At 41.4% G+C, this 22,100-nt stretch overlaps 1 protein-coding gene and 1 non-coding gene across 33 annotated transcripts in view; one reads left to right on the forward strand and one right to left on the reverse strand.

Annotated features, from left to right (window-relative positions):
- Ppp6r3 (protein phosphatase 6, regulatory subunit 3) overlaps window positions 1-22,100 on the reverse strand; it is a 114,445-nt gene that overhangs the window by 38,552 nt on the left and 53,793 nt on the right. For all 32 annotated transcript variants that reach the window (NM_001395099.1, XM_087562576.1, XM_087562559.1 and 29 more), the window contains 5 exons: window positions 20,860-20,925; window positions 18,153-18,265; window positions 13,737-13,850; window positions 3,057-3,186; window positions 439-591 (listed from right to left, as the gene is read on the reverse strand). In NM_001395099.1, coding sequence (NP_001382028.1) covers window positions 439-591; window positions 3,057-3,186; window positions 13,737-13,850; window positions 18,153-18,265; window positions 20,860-20,925 — 576 coding nt within the window. The remainder of the gene's footprint in view (window positions 1-438; window positions 592-3,056; window positions 3,187-13,736; window positions 13,851-18,152; window positions 18,266-20,859; window positions 20,926-22,100) is intronic.
- On the forward strand, window positions 17,534-17,606 carry Trnan-guu1 (transfer RNA asparagine (anticodon GUU) 1). Its single transcript has one exon. It is a non-coding gene; the product is annotated as a tRNA-Asn (tRNA).

Here is a 22,100-nt window from a genome sequence, read left to right on the forward strand (position 1 = left end):
TTGTTAAATTTCTCATTCCTGTTTGAAGTTAGGCTTCCTACTCAGAGCCCAAGTGTGCAGAGTGAGGACAGTGATTGACATGGTAACCCTGTCGGGGATGGGGCCCTGAGCCACTAGTGAGCCAGTGCCTCGTGACATATGTGCCTCTGGCCATTTTGTTCTGCTCTAGTACTTTCTGCTTTCCTAGCATCTCCTAGACTCTGGAGGGAATGAGCTGCTTGCTCCCTTTACTGGGCGAATGAGTGTCAGAATAAGATGATGCCCTCACATCACACGCAGGCTTGGAACAAGTCAGACTGAGTTCAGAGCAGTTTTACTACTCAGGGTGATAGTTAAAGAGATCTGTCCCCAGATCATACCTCTGTAAATTTATAAGACTGAGCTATAATCCTAGGAACTACCAAGGGTGACTTCAAACATCTCTGAGCTGAATCTCACCAATATAACGCCAATGCTGTTCAGCTCCATCAGGTCTCCATTTATACTGCTGGTATTGGTTTGGAGCAAGCTGGATATCAACCTAATTACATTCAACCGGGTGTTCCCCACTGGCGGGTCCAATATACCCCATGTTGTCTTCATTACACTTTTCTGTGGAAGAAAAAGCTTTCAAATTAAATTCAGTTGAATGAATCAATAAACAGTTTATGCGCTGACACAGCAGAAGGCCAGCTAATAATACCATACAATTTAAGCCCCGGGAACTCTAACCTTGTAGCCAGAATCTTTTCAAGAAGCCAGAAAGTGATGATAGACAGATAGATAGATAGATAGATAGATAGATAGATAGATAGATAGATAGAGACACAGACAGACAGACAGACAGACAGACAGTCTGCCCTGAGAAATGTGATGGATTTGGCCTGTTCTTGTCTACAAAGGGAGTTTCAATAACCTAAAATTACAACACAGAAACAGATACTGTAGCATTTTAGACATTCTGACACAAAAGAATGACAGTCTAAAATGTACCACTAAACTGCTCTCCCTGAAAGTCTATCCATACAAGCCCCTCCCACTCACTATCTCCTATCACACATAGGAGATAACAAGTTCCCACAAGTTGTTCTTGGACCCCCCACACAAACACACACAAACTTTCAACAAAGAAACAGTCTGTAATGCTAATTAGTCACCAGTGTCTTATTTCCATGGTTCTCAGACTCTCCAGCAACTGCCTAACCCAAACTGCCCTCATACCTGTCCACTCTCCTCTTCTGGCCCAAGCCTTGCAGTTCCACTCCAAGAAGCTCTGAAACTTTGTAAAAAGCTTAATGGTGCCTAGGGGTGATTACCTGCTTAGCATGCATAGTCTACATAAAATCCTTAGCACAAGTAAGTTCATTAATCTATGAATTAAGCTTTTTAAAATACTCCCTGAATCTACTTACACACTTTATCAGAGAGTGAAGCCAGGTGTGTCACTCAGTGCTAGGGTGAAAGAGAAGTCTCAACAAGACTCTTAGTTATAATTTGGGGCCATGAATCAGGTGCTTCTTTGTGTACCTCGAAAGAAGCTGAACAAACCACCTGAGACACAGGCAGAGCACTCACATTCCACCTCTCCTATCATCTGCTTGACTCCATTTTTCATTGGTGATGATCTCATCTTCTCCTATTATTCTTATTCCTAGGACTGGCAAGAAGGATGCCACTAGCTATTTAGCTGTTAAAAACTAAAAAAAGTTTCCTAGGGTGAATGAGCTAGATGAAGATGCGGACCTCTAAGGCCAGAGAGAATGGCGAGGCACTCACAACAGCATTGAGTGTCTGAACAAAAATTTAGAAGTTAACCAGAGCCTTGGGGCACTGACTTCAAGTCTTCTGCTGCTGTTCCTCCAAATCATTCAATAGAAAGGGTGGGGGTGTTCTGACATAAGAATAGTCCCCATAGGCTCACATATTTAAATACTTGGTCACCAGAGAGTGGCCATTGGGATTAGCAGATATGGCCTTGCTGGGGTAGGTGTGGCCTTCTTGAAAAAGGTGTGTCAGTGGGGGTGGGCTTGGAGGTTTCAAAAGACCAAGTCAGGGCCATTCTCTCCCTGTCTGCCTGAAGATCAGAATGCAGTTGTCACCTACTGTTCTAACCCTCCTCTCATGATAAAGACTAAGCCTCGACGGTAAAAAAAGACCCAATAAAATGCTTTCTTTTATAAGAGTTACCTTGGTCATAGTGTCTTTTCACAGCAACCAAACAGTGACTAAGTAACAAGACCTCCTACAGAGGTGACAAACTCACACACTAAAGTTATTACAATGTAGAGATAACACTACAGATGACACTGGATCCAAATGTACAGTGTTCAGTTTTGCATACAGTTGTTCTCCCGTGGAAAAGCCACAGCCTGTGTGAGGTCCTTTCAAAGTTGCACACTAAGACCTCAACAGACTATATTCAGTTAAAATGTCATCTGCCTACACTGTCCCCAAGCTCACATGAAGAGGCAACCTCAAAAATCAGATCACAAAAGGTTAACCTTACCTCAAAGGCCTAAAAGGAATATGTTACAAACAGAAAACTTTATTTTACTGATACATAGGAACTCAAGGATTTACAAAACAAGAATCTGAGTTTATTAAGTAGATATTTTAAATTTTAATTTAGCTCATTTACTAATTTAGACAAGGCATATGGATAAAGCCTGGTGGGAGGCACAGTAGTAAATGCTTGTAATCTTATTACAAGGAGGATATTAAGTTCAAGGGCAAAATATATATCAAGACCTTGCCCCAAAAACAAAACCAACCAACCAACAACAAAATATCTCAGAGGCAGAAAAGACTGGTAGTAAACCTTTAAACATATCATGTAGGCTGAGAATATGGCTCAGTGGGCAAAGCATTTTCTTCCAAGTTTCTGAGTTCTATCTCCAGAACCCATAGAATTGAATGGAAGGATATAACCAAAGGAGGTGCACACACATGCACACACTTTTAAAATACATGATATGTAATGCTAATTATGGTCATCGTCATATGTCCAAGGTTCTCAGTACAGTGACTGCCAAAACCAAACCACTGGCTGCCAGTAACACTTAAGACAACAACCCTACCTTGGGTGGCTCAAGCAGGAGTTCATGGAAAGATCCAAGTCTTCCTCGGATGGCTTCTAGAACACTCTTGTTAACTGAACAAGCTGAATGACTCATGCCTGGTGGGCAGATTTCTATATGGCCTTCAAATCTGAAAAACGAATCAAGGTAACTACAGTAATTTTATAATACTAGACTTTATCAACCCTGCAGGCACACATTATGAGTCTGTGTGACAACGTTACGTGATGTCAAAGAGGTGGCCAAGAAATAGAGTAGTAAGACTCATGGGACTGGCCACTATGCCCTGAGAACCTAAAGTGGTTATGGTATCAGGTGAGATATTATGTCACATCTCCAGATCCCCCAGAACCTTCCAATACCCGTCAGTATATCTCTAATTGATCAGAAAATTCATGTTTCAAATGGAAAACTGACCCAGTCACAGGACACATAGAAACACCTGCCATTCGGGAATGCTAACAATAAGCAGGTCCCTGCTTATCCCTGAGATTATTTTTGGGTAAACAACATTGATTTGTATTTAAAGGATTTAATTTATTCTGCATAAAATTCAGTCCTCAATCATACCTTAAAAACAAACAAACAAACAACAACAGAAAACAAAAACAAAGGACTACAGATAGAGTGAGAATCCCAATTCCAGCTGGTACTCTTTTTTTTTTTAACCCTCCCCACAGGTGGTACTCTTATCTACAAAGGCACAGTAGATATCAAGTGGGGAAGGATAAGCCCAGGAAAAGAAGGAGGACCTAGATCAGTATGAAAATGGGGGTACGAAGTTCAAACTAAAAATGTTACATAGGGCTGAAGAGATTTTCAGAGGTTAAGAGCACTAGCTCCTCTTCCAGGGGTCCTGAGCTCAATTCTCAACAACCATTTGATGGCTCACAAACCATACAACCATGTATAATGAGATCTGGTGCCCTCTTCTGGCCTACAGGCATATGTGCAGACAGAATACTGTATACATAATGAATAAATGAGTAAATATAGGAATAAATAAATAAATCTTAAACAAAACAAAAAACCTATGTGGTGACTACTGTAGTGAGACTCCCTGAACTCAAATCCAACTTCTTTATTATCAATTACTTAGTGATCATTAATACAAGAACCACTTGAAGATGTCCCTCCTTAGACAACACTGATGAGTTAGTCCATCAACAGACTAAAAACTATATATGAACTGAGACACCTAAAAAAGTGCTTCTGAAAACACATCACTTGTGGGTGACACTGTGCTCTGAAGGCTGCATTCAGAGACACAATTCCTGAAGAAAAGGGAAGGATGATACCTCTGGCCAAGTGTCAGCTCCTTCAGACAAATGTTACCTTAATCCTCACAGCCTGTGGATGCCACTTGGTTAGGAGAATAGAAATGAAAGAGAGACACACACAGAGGGCAAGATGAGGACAAATGAACAGTGGCCACAGGCCATGGAGTTATCAAAAGTCAAGAGAAACTGAAGAGACAGGGAACTATTGTCTCTGTGCTTCTTTAGGACTGCAGCACTGCCAACACTTGAAAGAAATCTTGAAACTTTGACACTTAGACCTGTTACTCTCAGACCCAGCTCCTGAAACTGTGGGCTGCAACCCAATATGGAGTAATAACGTAATTGACGAGGGGGTGGAGAAAGGATCAAAAACATTTGGAAACAATAAGACTTCTGAACATACACAACAGGAAAAACTAATTCAAAGTCAAAGGTGTTATGAATCTGAGGTGTTTCTTACGGGTCTCACTCACTGTGCTATGCTGAACTCTATATGCATTACACATACCATCACACCACTTAGTAAAGACCACTGAAACATCCTGCCTCAATCTGAGGCTATGGCTGCTATAATGCTTTTTACTGCACAATTTTGTGTTCTTAGACAAATACAACAGTTGAATTATAACAATCTCAGCATGAAAGAATCAAATTGGTAAGTCGTCAGATTGAAATGTGTTAAGAGTGTTTGATATTAAAACTGCTATTGGAGTCACTGACAAGGTTCATTAAAGACAAAGAAACAATCAACCATTAAAATGCTTACTTGGGATTAGAGACAAAGTTTTCAAGATGGTTCTAACTATACTTCTGCCACTTTGTACTACATAGTTAAAGTGGCCTTCATAGCACTGGTGATTATAAAGTTGAACATGCTCTACAACCTACAATGTTGAAAATGCAGCCATGAATTATTTATGTAAAGTGAACAAGCATACCCACCTCACGACGAAAATTTGCTTTCACCTTTAAAAGCAGAATTGCATGTATACTAAAGACTGTTTTATTTATATACTTATATAAAGTATTGAGTAAAAATGTCTTTGCTCAAAAGGGATTATGAGGGGTTGGGGATTTAGCTCAGTGGTAGAGCACTTGCCTAGCAAGCGCAAGGCCCTGGGTTCGGTCCCCAGTTCCGAAAAAAGAAAAGAAAAGAAAAAAAAAGGGGGGGGGGGATTATGAGTGGTAAAAGTTCAAGAAGCTTGACTATAAGCCACCAAGTTTTGGCTTTGTTTTCAGACACAGAAAACAAACGTGGGACTTTCAAAAGTCTGCAGTAGTAATACTAAATATGACTTGGTATATAGTGTCTGCCTAGCATGGAGAAAGCCCTGGATTCAATCCCACTCAAACAGGTATATTGGCACATACAAGTCTGTAATCCACTCTGGATTAGTGGTCAACGGGGGAAGGCTAGGCCATTGTGGTGGTACTGAGTACTATGTGAAGCAGGTCAGTGAGCAGCACTATTCCATGGCCACTAATCCACTCCTGCCTCCGGGCTCCAGCTTAGTCTAAGTTCCCTCAAATGGACTATGATTCAGGATATATAAGCTAAATAAACCTTTTCTTCCCTACGATGCTTTTGGTCATGGTGTTTCATCACAGCAAAATTCACCCTAAGACATTCTCCCACATTGTACTGGTTTTAGAGACATGAATGGGTCATGGAGAACAGCTGAGGCTTGTTACAATGTAGAGAGTTAGAGACCCTGAAAACACAGTACTATGGGCCACCCACCAAGGACAGTGAACAGTTATTAAGTCTTTGGAGCTGTCTTAAGTCTATCAAACATGCTGTGTGTGCTACAGATAGCAGAGCAGGAGAAGCAGGGATAACCATGAGTGAATCCCGGAAGTCAGATAATGAACTGCTGCCACCGCTGGAGTTTTTCTGTGTGCTGTTCATGGCTATATATACCCTGGGTCTGTCTTTCCTACTAGAAGAAGGGAAAAAAAAGTAACTTATTTTGGGTTTTTCAGCAGCTTCTAAAAGTTGAAGTGTGTTTTTATATTGTGACACTCATATTAACATGAGCTCTTAAGGGACAAAGAAAGGTTGAGTTGACAAGGAGTGGATTTGTGGTGGCTAATAACAGTTGTCACCAGACAAGAGAGAACCAAACCCTGAAGAACTGAAGAACTGCCCGTCAGATGGGTTTATGGGCATGCTTCCTTGCATTTTCTTGATTGTTACCTGCAGTGGTCCAAACCACTGCAGGACATACGTCCCTGGGCTAGTGGACTGAGGCCTTAGAAGAAAGTTAGCTGCTGCTGATTCTGGAAGCAACTCAGTAAAGTAGCATTTCCCTGAGTTTCTGCTTCAAGCTCCAGCCTGAGCTCCTGTTTTGGCTTCTCTCAATGACAGACTATAACCTGTAAGATGAAATAAACTCGGGGTTGGGGATTTAGCTCAGTGGTAGAGCTTGCCTAGCAAGCGCAAGGCCCTGGGTTTGGTCCCCAGCTCCGGAAAAAAAAAGAAAAAAAAAAAAAAAAAAGAAAGAAATAAACTCTTTCCTCTCCAAGTTGTTTGTTTGGTCATGGCTCTTGTTACAGCCACAGAATTCAAGCTAGAATACAAGGACTATGATTTGGTGACATGTCTAAGAACTCACTGCCTGGGTCAAATGTTTTCTTCTAGAACTTCCATGGTTTTAGGATTAATGGCTACTTCTATGATACATTTCTAGTTCAGTTTTTCTGTAATCTGAGCCAAAACTTTTTGGTATAATAAGGTCAAATAGACTGTTCCACAAGCACTTACTGAAACTTTACCCTTTCCATGTGCACAGCTTCCCCATCCTTACAGAACCTGGTGTGTGTGTGTTCGCATGCATGTATACACCTGGTTCCAGAGATCTGGGCACCTACTATTTTTCCATTGTCCTGTTTGTCTTGGCTTTGGGGTTTCCACAAAGTTTGGACTTAATTCGAGTTCTATTAGAACTTCTGTTTAGATACTGATGGTATTACCCTACATCTACAAGTCAGTTTGGGTAACAATGACACTATTTACATTGATTAAGGTCAATAAATAAATTTTACATTTTGTTAAGATTTATACATAAATAATTCCTTTTCTATAAAGGATACACTTTAATTTCAAATTCCAATTGCTCATTGTGAATACATATAAACGCAATTCAATTTTGATTATTGTGTTGGCTTTGTATCCTGTATCCTGAACTCTTACTATAGTTGATTATTAGTTAAAACAAGTTTCTTTTTGCAACAACAACAACAACAACAACAACAACGTCGTCTCTCGGCATAACCGTGGCTGGCTATGCCTAGTACTTGGCATATTGTTTAAAATTTGCTCAAACACAATTCTGTGTGATCGATGGGCAGGCAGCTTTGTATTACCCTTTCCTATACAGACGCCATCGTCCTCTTTGCCTTACTATACTGGCTATAATCCTTGCAAAAAGTTTGCTGGTGAAAAAAAAAGAATTTAAAGAAATGATAGGAAGGCTCTGTTTATATGATGAGTTTTGAGACACAAATGAGCCTTGTAGTCATATTATACTTTTAGTATATATTATTTGACTGCTACAGATTTTGCTTTAGGGGCATGTACAAGCATGTGCATGGAGAACAGAGGATGTCTGGTGTCTGTATCACTCTTTACATTTCCTTGGGACAGGGTCTTTCACTGAACTTGGAGCTATGCTGTGAACCAGCAGGAAGCCCAAGTGAGCCTCTGTCTCTGTCTGCCCTAATACTGGGGTTAAAGGATACTCACTGAGTCATCTCGAGGGCTAATTGATATATTTGGCCTATTTTTTAAAGGAATTTTCATCTAGTTCTTGTGTACTGTTGTTAATGTAGTATCTTATTCCCATCTACTGCAGGGGGTTTCAAGATAATGCTGGCTTTTTAACAGGGGTTTGCAATGTATTCCTTCTGTCTAGTGATATATCTTTACTTAGAATGCATTTGTTGCACCTAACTCTATAGACAAGAAATGCTCTTTGCTGAAGGGTTTAACACAAACTTAGATCCTCAATGGCTTTAAAGTGGAGCTATCTAATTCTTAAGTAATCCTCTGCAGGCTTTTCCCTTTAGGAAATTTAAATTACTTATACAGTACTAGCTTCTTTTCATTCCTTCCTCACATGAGGAAGATACCAAATAGGAACTCAACCACAGCTCCCCTATGAGGTAGAGGGGTGTGTGTGTGTGTGTGTGTGTGTGTGTGTGTGTGTGTGTGAGAGAGAGAGAGAGAGAGAGAGAGAGAGAGAGAGAGATGTGAGGTGTGCACTATACATGTGTGGAAGCCAAGGGACAACTGTAGGAGATGTCAATGTGGAACTCTACACTGAATAAACCCTGTTTATGCTCCTCCCCAATTTGGTTTTTGGTTCATAGTATTTTGTTGCAGCAAGAAACCCTAGCTAAGACAAGTTGGTATCAAGAGTGCGGAATTGCTGGTGCCAGACCTGACCATGCTATGAAGATGATTGTGGAAGAACTTTGGAACTTGTATCTAGAAAAGCTACTGAGCGTTGAGAGCTCAGTGTAATGTTCTGTAGGAGCTTAGAAGATAATAATGATGAAAACAATGCCAAAAAAGGAGGCCTGGCTTGTGAAAGCTTCAAAGGGAAGTTTAAAGACTCTTATCAAAGCTGTTTGCTATTATAAATTAAGAGTCTGTCATTCTAGCCAGCTGAATCTGAAGAGTCAGCTGTTATTAACAAAAGTGAAACCTTTGTCTTACTGGGACAACTGATGCTGGTTAGTTAGAACTAAGAAATTAGCAGTGGTTGAAAAGAGATCAGCATTACTAAGGTGAAATCTCCTAGGAAGTGTTTCTTGAGAGCATACACAAGCTATGTCTCTGGGGCAGCCAAGGTTCAGCTGGTCTTTGTAGTATGTAAGAGTTGCCCAAGTGATACTGGTTTTGAAGACATGAAGAACCAGGATGGAAGGGGTCTTTAGCTTGAGAAATTGAGGCTTGGCACCAATTAGAGGCTATTGATTAAACTGCACCGCAGTTATAGAAGGGGCCCAGCAGTTTTGGAGATGCCAGTAGTATGGGATGACCACCAAGAACAGCACCAGCAGTGGAGTAGAGCCAGCTGGAGCCTAGAAGACAAGCTGTATGTGTTGCAGAGGGCAGAGTCAGAGAAGTGATCCAAGCTCTTTGGAAGAGTCCATTAGATTCTGAGTGAATAACAGGTAATTCGCCATTGACTTATTTATATTGTTGGAGTTTGTTTTTGCTTGGTTCAGATTGTAACTGTGCCCTGATTCTTCTCTCCTGAAGATGTTTAATTCTGATTTTTACAGGAGCCCACAGATGAAAGACTTTGAACTTTTAAAAAAAGATTTTAGGATTTTACAGAGATGGAATATTTTAAGAGACTGGTTTTTCTGTTGTTGTTGATTTTTGAGACAAGAGTTTCTCTGTATAACCAAGATGCGCACCATCACACCTGGAAGACATGAAATTTTGAATTTGTAAAGACTGTGGGACCTCTAAAACTATCTTATGTTTTTAATGTAAGACCTCAGGATGATAAGAAAGAGAAGATATGGCTTAATAATGATGCATTTATATGTCAAGTTGACAAGGGGTCATTTGTGTTGGCTACTCTTACATCAACTTGACACACAAAACTCGAACTATCTGAAAGGAAGGAACCTTAATTAAGGAAAAAAAAAATCCTCCATAAGATCCAGGTGTAACGAATTTTGTCAATTAGTGATAATGGAGGAGGGCTCATCCAACTGTGGCGGTTCCATGCCTGAGCCGGTGGTCCTGGGTTCTATAAGAAATCAGGCTGAGCAAGCCAGGAGAAGCAGAATAAACCCTTTCCTTCCTAACCTGCTTTTGTTGCAGCAATAGACACCCTGACTCGAACACCTCTCTCTCTCATGCCTTCCTCCCTTGACTACTTACTCAGTGTCTCCTTACTCTGTGGGACTTTCAGCTGCTGTCTGTTGACTGGACTAGCCCTTTCTTCAAGGGAGCTTTGGATCCTTTTATTGGAAAAAGGGGTCAGAATCCAAGATTTAGGCACTCAAGATTTGTTCCTGGTGCCCTGTCAGTTACTGCTGGGTTCTCGGTGAGCAGGCAATGTTTAACTATTCCCGCTTCATCACTGGTCATTATTGCTTTCCTGTGTGGATTCTCTCAAATGTTGGTGTCTATGGTGAGGGCTGAAGGCTCTTCGTTTCTGTTTTCATTTCTTGCATCTTTTTTTTTTTTTTTTTTGTTCTTTTTTTTCAGAGCTGGGGACCGAACCCAGGGCCTTGCGCTTCCTACATTTCTTGCATCTTCATACAGTCTCCCATCCCTTTACTGAAGCTCTCTGCTTACACACTGCCCACTTTTCCACAGCTCTAAGATAGTAATTGTATTTACTAAATTCCCTTTTTCTGACAGTGGTAACATTTTCTTGTTACTGTCCTTTCTCTCCTAAGTTGGTTGGGGCTCTTTTCCTCATATCTCTTGGTGGATAAGTGCATCTTGTGTGGGAGTAGAAACTTATCTGTGACGTATTTATGGAGTAGATGTCTTTTTCCCTGCCCCTTTAAGGTGTCGTGCTTGACTCAACCTGGTCAACAGCTGAGTCACACTCCGGTCTTTCGTTACTTTGAATATATGGTTAAGGCTTGCGCCCATAGCTGAGACCTTTCCTGTAAGCCTGCTCCTTCCACACACTAGGCTTACCAGCCTTCTGGCAGCATTCCACTGTTACTTGTTAACCTGCACTTGGAAACTTGGAAGAGAGATGGAGTGAAGGGAAATGCCTTGGCCTTGGCACCCTTACCAGCTAAGAGTAGGGCTTTCTTGGTGATCCTTTCCCTGAATCGTGGTAGAAAAAAACAAAAACAAAAACAAAAACCAGTTATCTCAAGTGTTCCTGTCTTTCCCATTGAACAGAAGAACATTTTTCCTCTTTATTTCCTCTTGCTAAAATGTTATTCATTGTATCCTTAGCGTTTAAGGGGTAGCTTCTTTTTACATGGAAGCTTAAGCTTCTGTTTAGGAGAAAGGACAGAGAAGGATCCTGATGAATATACAGTGGTTACCCCCACAAGGTGCGCTCCGCTGCTAAGGCCTGCAACCACAGTGGGAGGTGTCTCCTACCTTGCCTGCTTGGCATGTTTCTCCTAAAAAGGCTTATAGGCATGAACAAAACACCAACGTCTGAGGTCTGTTGTGGTACTCCCTTTCTTGCTCTCTTTACCTTCTCAGGTGCTTTGAAAATTATCTAACCTGCTGCTACTCTAATACATAAGAAGCCTGACTCAGAGTAAAAGGAAGGCTTAGCAGTTAAGAGTGCCTACTGTAACCCAAGCTCTATGCAATTCAACACTCTCGACTGGCCTCTATGGGTGTATTCACATACACTCGAACGCCTAATTTAAGAAACAAAAAACAGAGGCTGGAGTGATGGCTCAGGAGTTAAGAGCACTGGTTTGCTTTTTCAGTAAATCTGGGTCTGATTCTTATTCCCTGCATGACAGCTCACAATCATCTGTAACTACAGTTCCAGGATCGTTTCTGGCCCAATCAGGCATTGTATGTGCATGGTACACAGACATGAATGTAAGCAAAACTACCCATACATATTTAAAAAAAAAATCAGGGTTGAAGAAATGGCTCAACAATTGGGAATGTTGAATGCTCTAGTCAAGGACAAGAGCTCAGAGTACACCATCCATGTCGTGTGAATTAACACACATGGAACTCCAGCTCCCAGGGATCCAACATCTCTGTCTGGTCTTCATAGGTACCCACTGGTATCTACATACACACACCACACACCAAAAATCTTGAAAAAGCAAAATGAAAACATAACTGAATCACTGTGTCGTTCACATAAGGGAGCACGGGGCAGATGTGCCTAGGATGCACAGATGTGCCTAGGATGCACAGGTCAGGAGCTGTAGTGTTCACTCACACCTTATGTTTTGAGCTCTGTTAACCCACCTGGGACCTAGTCCAGGTTTCAGCTTATGAACTCCTAGCACTACCTTTCTCAGCTGTTAACACAGCAGCAAGTTTCCCATCATGGGTCTTCCTGTGTACTTCCTTGGCCCTGATGACAGGATAGCACAAGGCAGAACACAGTTCCTCTTCTTATCTCAGACTCTGCCTTTACAAATGAACCTCCACGCAATCTGCTACTCTTCACAAGAGACACTTTCCTCTTAGCCAGACACTTCTGAGTCTGATTAACTCTTTCCCTGGGATTCAGAAGTCTTCACCAGGATAAGGTGAAAATCCAAAATCTAATTACACCTTAAAGGTTCCATCTTGCTCAATGTTTAAAAACAAGACCTCCTTCACCAAGGGCTTCGTGTGCCTCTCCTTTGACTGCCATCATGGATGCCTCCTTTAAAATGATGCGGGTGGTTATCCCCTTACATCTTCTAAAAGTGTGTACTATTCCTTGGGTTTCTTTCTTTCTCAAGACAGGATTATTAAGCCAGATGGGGAAGGTAGGAAGGCCCTGGGGCATGAGCTATAAGATAGCTGGCACGATCCATTAATACCTTACCTTGCTGCTTATGTGATTTTAAAATACAAATTTCTGGGAAAGAAGGAGAAAGGCAAATTCCCCACAGCCTTCCATTATCATGGAGACTAAGCTGGGCATCAGCAGGGGCCAGGTATTTGGGAAGTGGGGCTGGTGAGACTGCCTTCATTATCACCCCAGAAACCTACATTTCATCACTAAGAGGAAAAAGAGACACCCTGGCTGCCTGGAGACTTTGCTTGCCAGCTGGGGATGCCCCCCATCTCTATGTCACTTGCCTCACTGGATAAATCCAGTAAGAACAGGCAAAACAACAAAATCTCTGCAATATCCTCCAGCGCTTACACTAGATACAAACTGTAAAAGACAACATGAAATCCAGTGGCTTACTGAAAAAACACACCATATTCATGATTATGAAATAGAAAATTTTCCTTAAGGCCTCAGGCTTCCTATTCATCTAGCCTCTGAAATGCAATACTCTCATAGTGAGACCCATCAAACAACAGAAGTTAGTCTCAAGAAGGGAATCTGGAGATAAATGACACTGCAGCCAGTGCTTGACTGTGAGAGGTTATCAGCACCTGCCAACTAGGATACCCCTCCTCCATCTTCATAAGCACACTGCCAGACAATTGTCTGGGCCACTGTCCATGTTTGGGATTTGCTCACCTCGAATCCACTAACAACAGAAAATACAAAAGTGCTGCCAATAACCTGTTAATCAAACCATGGTGCTCCCATAAATAAAAATATTATCTCTACAACAGTAAAATCCAGCAGCACCTATCTTCAAAGGCATGCTACTATTGCTCACCCGGCAAGAATTTAACTCGGCTTTTAAGGCACCTAAAAGTAAAACAAGATAGGTCATTTGGTGAGATTAAAAAAAAAGGAAAGCTTACGTTGGCCGTCGAGTCTCAAGTAAAGTCAGCAAAATCTGAATTGCACTGACTATGGCTGATTCATTCTTCTCCTTGTGAAAAATATTTGACAGAAGCTGCTCAATAATTTCTTGCCTGAGAGGGGAAAAAAAAACAATAGTCAAACACTGACTGCACTGTCATTTAACAATAACAACTAAGAAGATCCAACCCAAGCCCTATCAGCATTCATCCACACGTGGGCATGTCCTGCTTTCTACTTTAAATATCACTACTACAATGACTCTCCTTATGTATGTAAGTTTATTCCCTTTAACAGAGTAAGGGGTGACCCTGTTTGCCTTGGTCAGCCTTGCTGATAAGCCACAACTTTTCCAAGGTTAGGTGTGATCTCCTACTCAAAGCAGGGTGGTGGCCATGGTGACTGTCTGACAGTAATGTAAAGACTTAGAACTTATCACTTTCACAAAAGGAAAATCTTTCCAAAATGACAAAGTAGAACCCACTCACATTTTTCCACACAAGTATGACAGCTGTTTGACTACCAAAGATCCAAAATAAGTCAAAAAGACCATAATCCACTGACTTTTACTCTGTGATTCTCAAGTGATAAGTCAGTATAACCTTCCTCATGCTAGGATCATCATCCTGTGGTGACCCTGAACCATAAAATTATGTGCACTGCTACTTCATACTGTAATTTTGCTATGGTTATGAATCATAATGTGAATATCTGATATGTGATCCTGATAAAAGGGTCATTTGACCCCCACAAAAGGGTTTTGACCCACAGGTTGAAAGCTACTGGATTAGAGATTTGGAACTATGGTTCTGGCAACTGTGTATTTCCCTGATGGACCTCCAGCTCAACAGTGCTGATGTCTGTCCCTATCGTGCTCAGAGACTGCAGGGCACTCACCGCAGCAAAGTCATGCTTTCAAAACCACTGACATCTACTCAAAGGCAATGGCAAACAAGCCCTAACCATCTCACAGCTATATTAACCTGGAATTCTGTCACACCAGGAACATTCTTATGGACAAAACAATGCAGTAACCAATGAAAACTTACAATTTAACAACACAGTACTGGTGTCACAGCCAGAGTTTTATCCAAACACTACTATCCATCACCCAGAAGAGACCAGCACCAAGAACAACAGGATGGAACTTGCCACACAAGGTGAGGGACACCTTTCAGCCTCTAGATTAGGAGGTGCTTTCTGACACGGTCCCATTCCCCTTTTAAAACACAGGTAATGTCAACCAAGTGTCAGTAAAAGTTACTTTGTGTGAAGACATCTAGATGATTCATCCCCTACTCTGGAACAACGGCTCCTTCTTATTCAGAGTTTCCTTTTTGTAGGGTGGTCACAGAAAGACTCACATCTATAAAACTGACTCAAAATAACAAAAATTCTGAGTTCATTACTATATATATTTGAGATACAGAGTACAGCCCAAAGAGAAGTATTTTAAAGAAATCTTCAATTTCAAAAATTTCCAGGGCTGGAGAGATGGCTCAGCGGTTAAGAGCACCCGACTGCTCTTCCAGAGGTCATGAGCTCAATTCCCAGCAACCACATGGTGGCTCACAACCATCTGTAAAGAGATCCGATTCTCTCTTCTGGTGTATCTGAAGACAGCTACAGTGTACTTATATATAATAAATGAATAAATCTTTAAAAAAAATTTCCAGAGATACTAGCTAGAATGCATTTAATTTAGGCCCAAACTTCCTCCTAAACTCCACGTCTATCAACTCAAGATTTCTTTCTTGGTGGTACTAGTCTCAAACACTCTTCAACTGCAGCCACTCAACCCACTCTTCCACCTGAAACACACATGCACATGGGTCATTCAACACTCAAATGCAGGCAATTTTTTATATGTCTCACCAAAGACTGACACTCTGATAGACTGTTATATAGTCTTTATAGTAACTAAACTATTTGATCATTAAATATTGACAACATGGTGGTTTGAATAAAAATAGCCCCGTAGGCTCACAGAAGTAGCACTATTTGAAAGGATTAGGAGGTGTGGCCTTGTTGGAGGATGTATGTCACTGAGGGTGGACTTTGGGGTTTCAGAAGCACAATCCAGGCCAAGAGACTCACTTCCTGCTGTCTATGGATCTACATGTAGAACTCTTTGCCTGAATGCCGCCATGTTCCCTATCATGCAGAAAATGGACTGTAAAACTGTAAGCAAGCCCCAATTAAGTAATTTCTTTTTTAAGAATTGCCATGGTCACAGTACAGTGTCTCTTCCCAGCAACAGAGCACTGATAGCATACTTTGATATGTTAGTGAATATATTAACCATATATGTGGACTAAGGAGTATATTTAATAGGTTTTCTAAGTTCATGGCAGCCTTCTATTGCTGTATTTCCTCAATCCATAAACAACAAAAGAACTGGCAGCACAAAGAATAAAAGCTATTTAGCGGGTGGGAAGAAGCATTCCTCTCTCTCTGCTTCCCAACCACATGCAACATAACCAACTACCTGCCTCATGCTATAGACATCATGCTGCCAGAATGGACTGTCCTTCAAAGTGAGAGCCAAAGTAAATCCTTCATTCCTTAAAGGGGGAAAGGGGAGGAAGGGAGGATGGGGGGAGGGTCCCACTCTAATGTACATTGGCTTTTAGAAGGACACAGTGATACCACAAGTCGCTGACTCACCTGGTCCACGTATCTGAAGAAATCCACTCTAACATTTATAGATATAGATCATGACTGTATACTTATCTTAATTTCAGAAGGACTAAAGTTAGAGCTTGAAAGTTAGATGCAAGGGCTCTGGTGGCCCTGCAGAACTCAGAGATCACTGTTGACCAGGTAGGTAGGCTGACTCTATACTAACCACTTACCACATGTGGCTACTACTAACAGAATATAGCTCACTGACTTTGACATATTCTAACCATAAATGCCGGATTTCAAGACTCCACATTTAAAAAAACATTAAAACTATATGTTGCTTTGCTGTGTTTCTATTGGACAGTAGCTTTCTAAACTATATAAAATTTCTCAAACTCAAAACAGTTTTTTTGGTTTTATTTATCTAAGATAAGGTCTTACTACGTAGCCCAGGCTGTCCTAGATCCCAAAGACTGGCATGCCTGTGCCTCCCAAGTACTGTGTTTAAGGCATGTGTCACCATACCCAGCCAAACACTCAGAATTTTTAAATTACAGTTTTACACAGTTCAGTCTAGTAGAAGTACCTGATGTGGAAGATCTTATATGTTTGAAAGGAGTGCCTATATAAAATGAGACATAACACCAAAACCCACAGGGTTTCCTTTGGAAACAATGCTGGGACTACAAGTCAGCTTTCTTATAGGACAGTTATAGCAAGCTGCAACCTCCCCTGATTTACAGACACTTTGGCAAAAGATACAGAAAGCCTCTTTACATTGGAGGACTACAAAGGGACACACAACACCATGAGAGACAAGCCAAAAACAATAGAGTGAAGGAGACCCCCATTCAATGTGCACTCATTTCAGTTGTTCCTCCCACAGAGAGACTGCTTTCTATAACACTACTTTAACAGTGTGGACACACTCAACAACATACCCATGTTAACAACCAACATTCTTAGTGAAAATGTAAGAATCCTGGAAATCAGAACAGCAGCCCATCCCCAAAGGACCTTCCCCTCAACATGAGCTTAAACAAAGTACGTGCTCAAGCAGCCTGAGTCAGCTGCAAAGATGCGGTGTGGCCCTAGACAATAGTCGAAGAAACCGATGACATAAATGGGTCAAATACATGCATACAGAAAACTGTATTTAAGAAAAACAAGTGTCTCTGTGGCGCAATCGGTTAGCGTGTTTGGCTGTTAACTGAAGGTTGGTGGTTCAAGCCCACCCAGGGACGTCTCATGGCTTTTATTGTGTATCAAAGGCTGTTTTCTCTACAATAAGATATTCTTATGGTCTCTTATCCTAACCAAAACAAACAAACAAACAAAAAGTTCTAGGGAATTTGAGAAGCCAGTAATTCGGAGCAGGTGGACCAAGGACAACTTTCTGTGGGGTTGGGGATTTAGCTTAGTGGTAGAGCGCTTGCCTAGCAAACGCAAGGCCCTGGGTTCGATCCCCAGCTCCGGAGGGGGGAAAAAAAAAAAACAAGAAGTCCTCCAAGTCATAATATGACTGTTTCATGTCAGGATGGCTCTGTAAAAGTCAGCTTTGCAGGCATTGAGAAGTTGAAAGTCCAGATACATGCCACTGGATTCCCCTTCTTGCTCTTCGGTCTCTACTGGGTCACAAACAGTGGAAGAAGAAAAGCAGGCTTTCCTGCTTTGCATAGGGTTTTTAATGACACGATGCCCTCAAAGGAGCACATCACTTACCAGTCACTCATAAGGTAATACATCAAACAGCATCAATGAGGAAAGTAAGAACCAAGTGGTAAACATACTTTTCTAGAGTAGCAAGCAGGGGATCTGGTTCTGTACTGTTCTGAACTTGTAACATCTGGTCTCTGCTCAGGCGAACAATTTCACAAAGTGATTGTGAGGCATTTGAATGCCGCTAAAGGAAAAAGGTACAATTTTAGCTATAGAACTTGTTAGAAGTTAACTTTATAGTAAATAGTGAAGAGAGAAATTGCTTGAGAAGTAATACAAATTAAAACTGCCTATAAACTTCAATGAACAAGTGAAGCCCCAAAGGAAAAGACAGAAGCATTTGACTGCCAGGCTGATGAGCTTTTCTTCCGTGACTACACGGTGCAGATTACCATTTGTAAAGACATGTGCGCAAAGACCTGACATGGACATATGTCTTTGACTAAATATTTGAAGGAAAAAAAAAAAGGTATCCCCCACACCAGATGAATACACACACTAGCTCAAAAAGTAAAACAAACAAATGAGAACTAACAGAGTTCTGGGGAAGATAGAAGGTGGAGTGTCCATCTACCTTTCTGGGAAGCCTCAGCATTCATGTCCTGTGGGAAACAGTAACATCTCTCAACATCACATTCTGGAGAGATGATACATAAGTGGGGATCCACACTTATAAACTAGAATCAGTGACCTGATGCAGAATCAGTGACCTAACGCTTTTTTTAAATGATAATTAATATCCCCCTCTGTGGAGGGTACTGTTTTTGAGATGTATTGCAGGCTGGCCTCTGACTTCTGCTACTCTCCTGCTTTAACCTTCCACTTGCTGCGATTACTGGCAGGAGTCACCATGCTAGTCATGGTTTTGTCTTTCTCAGAAACCATGCTATATACTGGAGAGATTGCTCAGTGGTTAAGAGTATTGGCACTTGTTTCAAGGACCCAAGTCGATTCCCAGCACCCTCCTGGTGGCTCACAACCATTGGTTAACTCCAACTCCAAGGGACTGGACACCCTCTTCAGGCCTCTATGGCGACCACACATGCAGATAGTGCACATATAGACATGCAGGTAAAACACCCACGTGCATAACATTAAAAATAAATCTAAAAGCATTATTTTAAAAAAATGTCAAGACAAGCATACTGGAGCAGAAAACCAGAGGGCAGTAACCAAGAATGGTTTCTTATAAAACATTGACTTAACCAGTGAGCAACATTGGGGCTGTCATCCCAGAGAAATGGTACAGGCAAAGTACCAATATATACAAGATTAAGTTAAAAGTTTATAGAACCGAGCCTCTCCTTTATAGTTTCTGATGGACTCTACAGACAAGTGGGAAGTCTTGTAAGAGACCAAGGTCTGTTCAAGAATACAGTGAAGAACAAGCCTATTTATAGAAAGCACCGCCCACAAAGAGGCCAACTCTGCCTATCACCGCTCTCTACTACCAGCACTGGCTAGGCTCCTAGAACATGGGAACTGAGAGCTTCTGCAACCACTGAGCTCCTACCCAGAGGGAAAGAAATTAGTAACCAATAAGCCCAAGAGTTCTTGCACCAGAGTTCTCCCTTAGCACCTAGCATACACCCTTGGAATGTATGAAGAATACCAACTCTGGCAACAATAGCAGCTACCATAAGGGAGCATGCACTTCATAATCCCAAGAGAGGATGGTGGGGAAGTGAAGAATGTATCTTAAAATCATCTCTAGCCATAAAAAAAGTTTTAAGATTCATTTTTAAGTGTTATGTACGTATGTATGTACATATACCATATATGTGTCTGGTACTTAACTGGAAGAGAGTTGGATCCCTTTGAACTGAATTAGGGACAGTTACAGCTTTTTAGGTGGTGTTGGGAATTGAAGCCGGGTCTTCTGAAAGAGCAGTAAGTGCTCTTAGCCACTATGCCATTGTTAAAGACCCATAAAAACTTTTTAAGCAGGTTATTTAAACAGAAAGTAAGTCCACCTCTACAGAAAACCACCCCTAAATAAAAAATATCCTCTGGGTAAAAGCTTCTTTTCCTCTGCCTGCTCATCCACACTGCTTACTTCCCAATCTACCCAGCAATCCAGAAGCATGAAAGGAGAACCTAAGGCCTTGAACATACTCTAAATTACCCTAAAACCAACTCCTACATGGACATGAGGTTGAACCTATTATGAAGCTGTTATGCCTATATATGAGTTGACTTTGGATAATCTCATATACCTTGGTATGCTTCTTGAGAAGTGATGCTATAAATTTCAGAGATATACATCCTGACACCTCAAGACAGGAACAGTCAACTCAAGCTTTAGACCCACTGCCACATCTGTGTCTGATCTCCAGGACCAGGGAAGGAGTTGAGCAGATGGGACAGGATACACCGTCACAATGTCTGTCTCTAGCTTCCACACTCAGGCTGAAACAGTTTGAGTCTCAAGGTCAGGAGCAAGACTGTGAATTCACTGTTAGATTCAGTGGTGACCCAGACCTTGTGATGTCTGCTAAGTTTTAGTCAGACTTCTCAGGATGTAGATGTAGCCCCATCATCTAAGAAAAAAGCAGGTATAAAAGAAAAAGCGGTGTGGAAAGAGATTTATCACAAAGCAGGTTTAGCTTGACCCACCTCTGGGAAGGAGATGATGCTGTCCTGTTCCTCACAACTCAAGAATAACAGGTTATCACTATGCTATACAACCCTTATGGTTCCCTTTACATATACACATGTATGTTCTGTGGCAAATGAACAGTTTTTATATGAAAAAATAAGTTGTGTCAGAGAACTTACATCTTCTTCTTGCGATGGATGAACTATTTCCACAAGCCTCTGGATAATTCTCTCCTCATTTAGCCACTGCAAAACACATTGTAGAAGTGATCATAGCAACAAGTGGCTCCTGCTCAAGTCCCAGTGAAGACTAACACACTGGAAATAGCCATCACACTTTAAGTAGGATTTACAGGTAGGTTTCTCTGGTCTTTGAACACTACAGAAAATTAGAAAGTCCCCCAAGGAAAATGCAGTGAATATATCATTCACCAACAACTCCAAGTCCCAACAGCCACACACTCAAACAACACTCAGTGATGGTGACTACTGGATAGTTAACATTTACATGGCTATACTTTCAATACTGAGAGCAATACTAGCTCTAGGAGAGTGTCAGCTCTGAACTTCAGATGAACTAAGAACAACTTAGTACCAAGCCTCTGAGTTTGGAGAACCCAAGACGAAAAGGAGCTTTGAAGCTGGAAGGTAGTAGTGCACACCTTTAATCCCAGTACTCAGAAAGCAGAGGGAGGATCTCTGAGTCCAAGGTCAGTCTGGTCTACAGAGTGAGTCCCAGGAGAGGCATAGGCAGGGGTACACAGAGAAACCCTGTCTTAGGAAGGGAGAAGGGAAAGGGGAAGAGAGAGGAGGAGGGGAAGGGAAAGAGGAGGGGGAAGGAAAGGGGAAGGGGAAAGTAAAGGGAAAGGGAAAGGAAAAGGGAAGGGAAAGGAAGGGGAAAGGAAAAAGATGGGAGGGCAGGGTTAGATACCCAAACTAAATTCTCTACAGGAAATACTAGGGTCAGACTGAGGGAGCTTAAAAGCAGATGACAGTCACCTGCCTTTTTCAAAGGTAGAGCTGTGGGGACCATAACATTCTCTTTGTAACTACATGAGATGCAGTGAACAAAAACAGAAGGGATCGGAGTGAAAAATAATAATAATGATAAAGGAAAAACCAGCAACCTTAATATCAGTTCCCTAAAGGACCAAAACACCATAAAATATAAGGCAGTTCAGTACTGAGAAAAGCCACTTGACCTCCAAAGGTGAAAGAGAATGGGCTTGAGGGCAAGAAACCAAATAAAATTTAATAAAGACAGACAAACCCCTGATGCTATCCCTGGCTCTTTACAGAAAACACATCAAAGAGCAATACAAATACTAATGGGCAGGTTTATAACAGAAGCCACCCAACTGCTGTGTTTTAATAATTTTAATTGGGGTGTGTGTGTGTGTGTGTGTGTACACAACAGAGGA

Source organism: Rattus norvegicus, chromosome 1 (assembly GCF_021556685.1).
Source record: "Rattus norvegicus strain SHRSP/BbbUtx chromosome 1, alternate assembly SHRSP_T2T, whole genome shotgun sequence".
Lineage (NCBI taxonomy): Eukaryota > Metazoa > Chordata > Mammalia > Rodentia > Muridae > Rattus > Rattus norvegicus.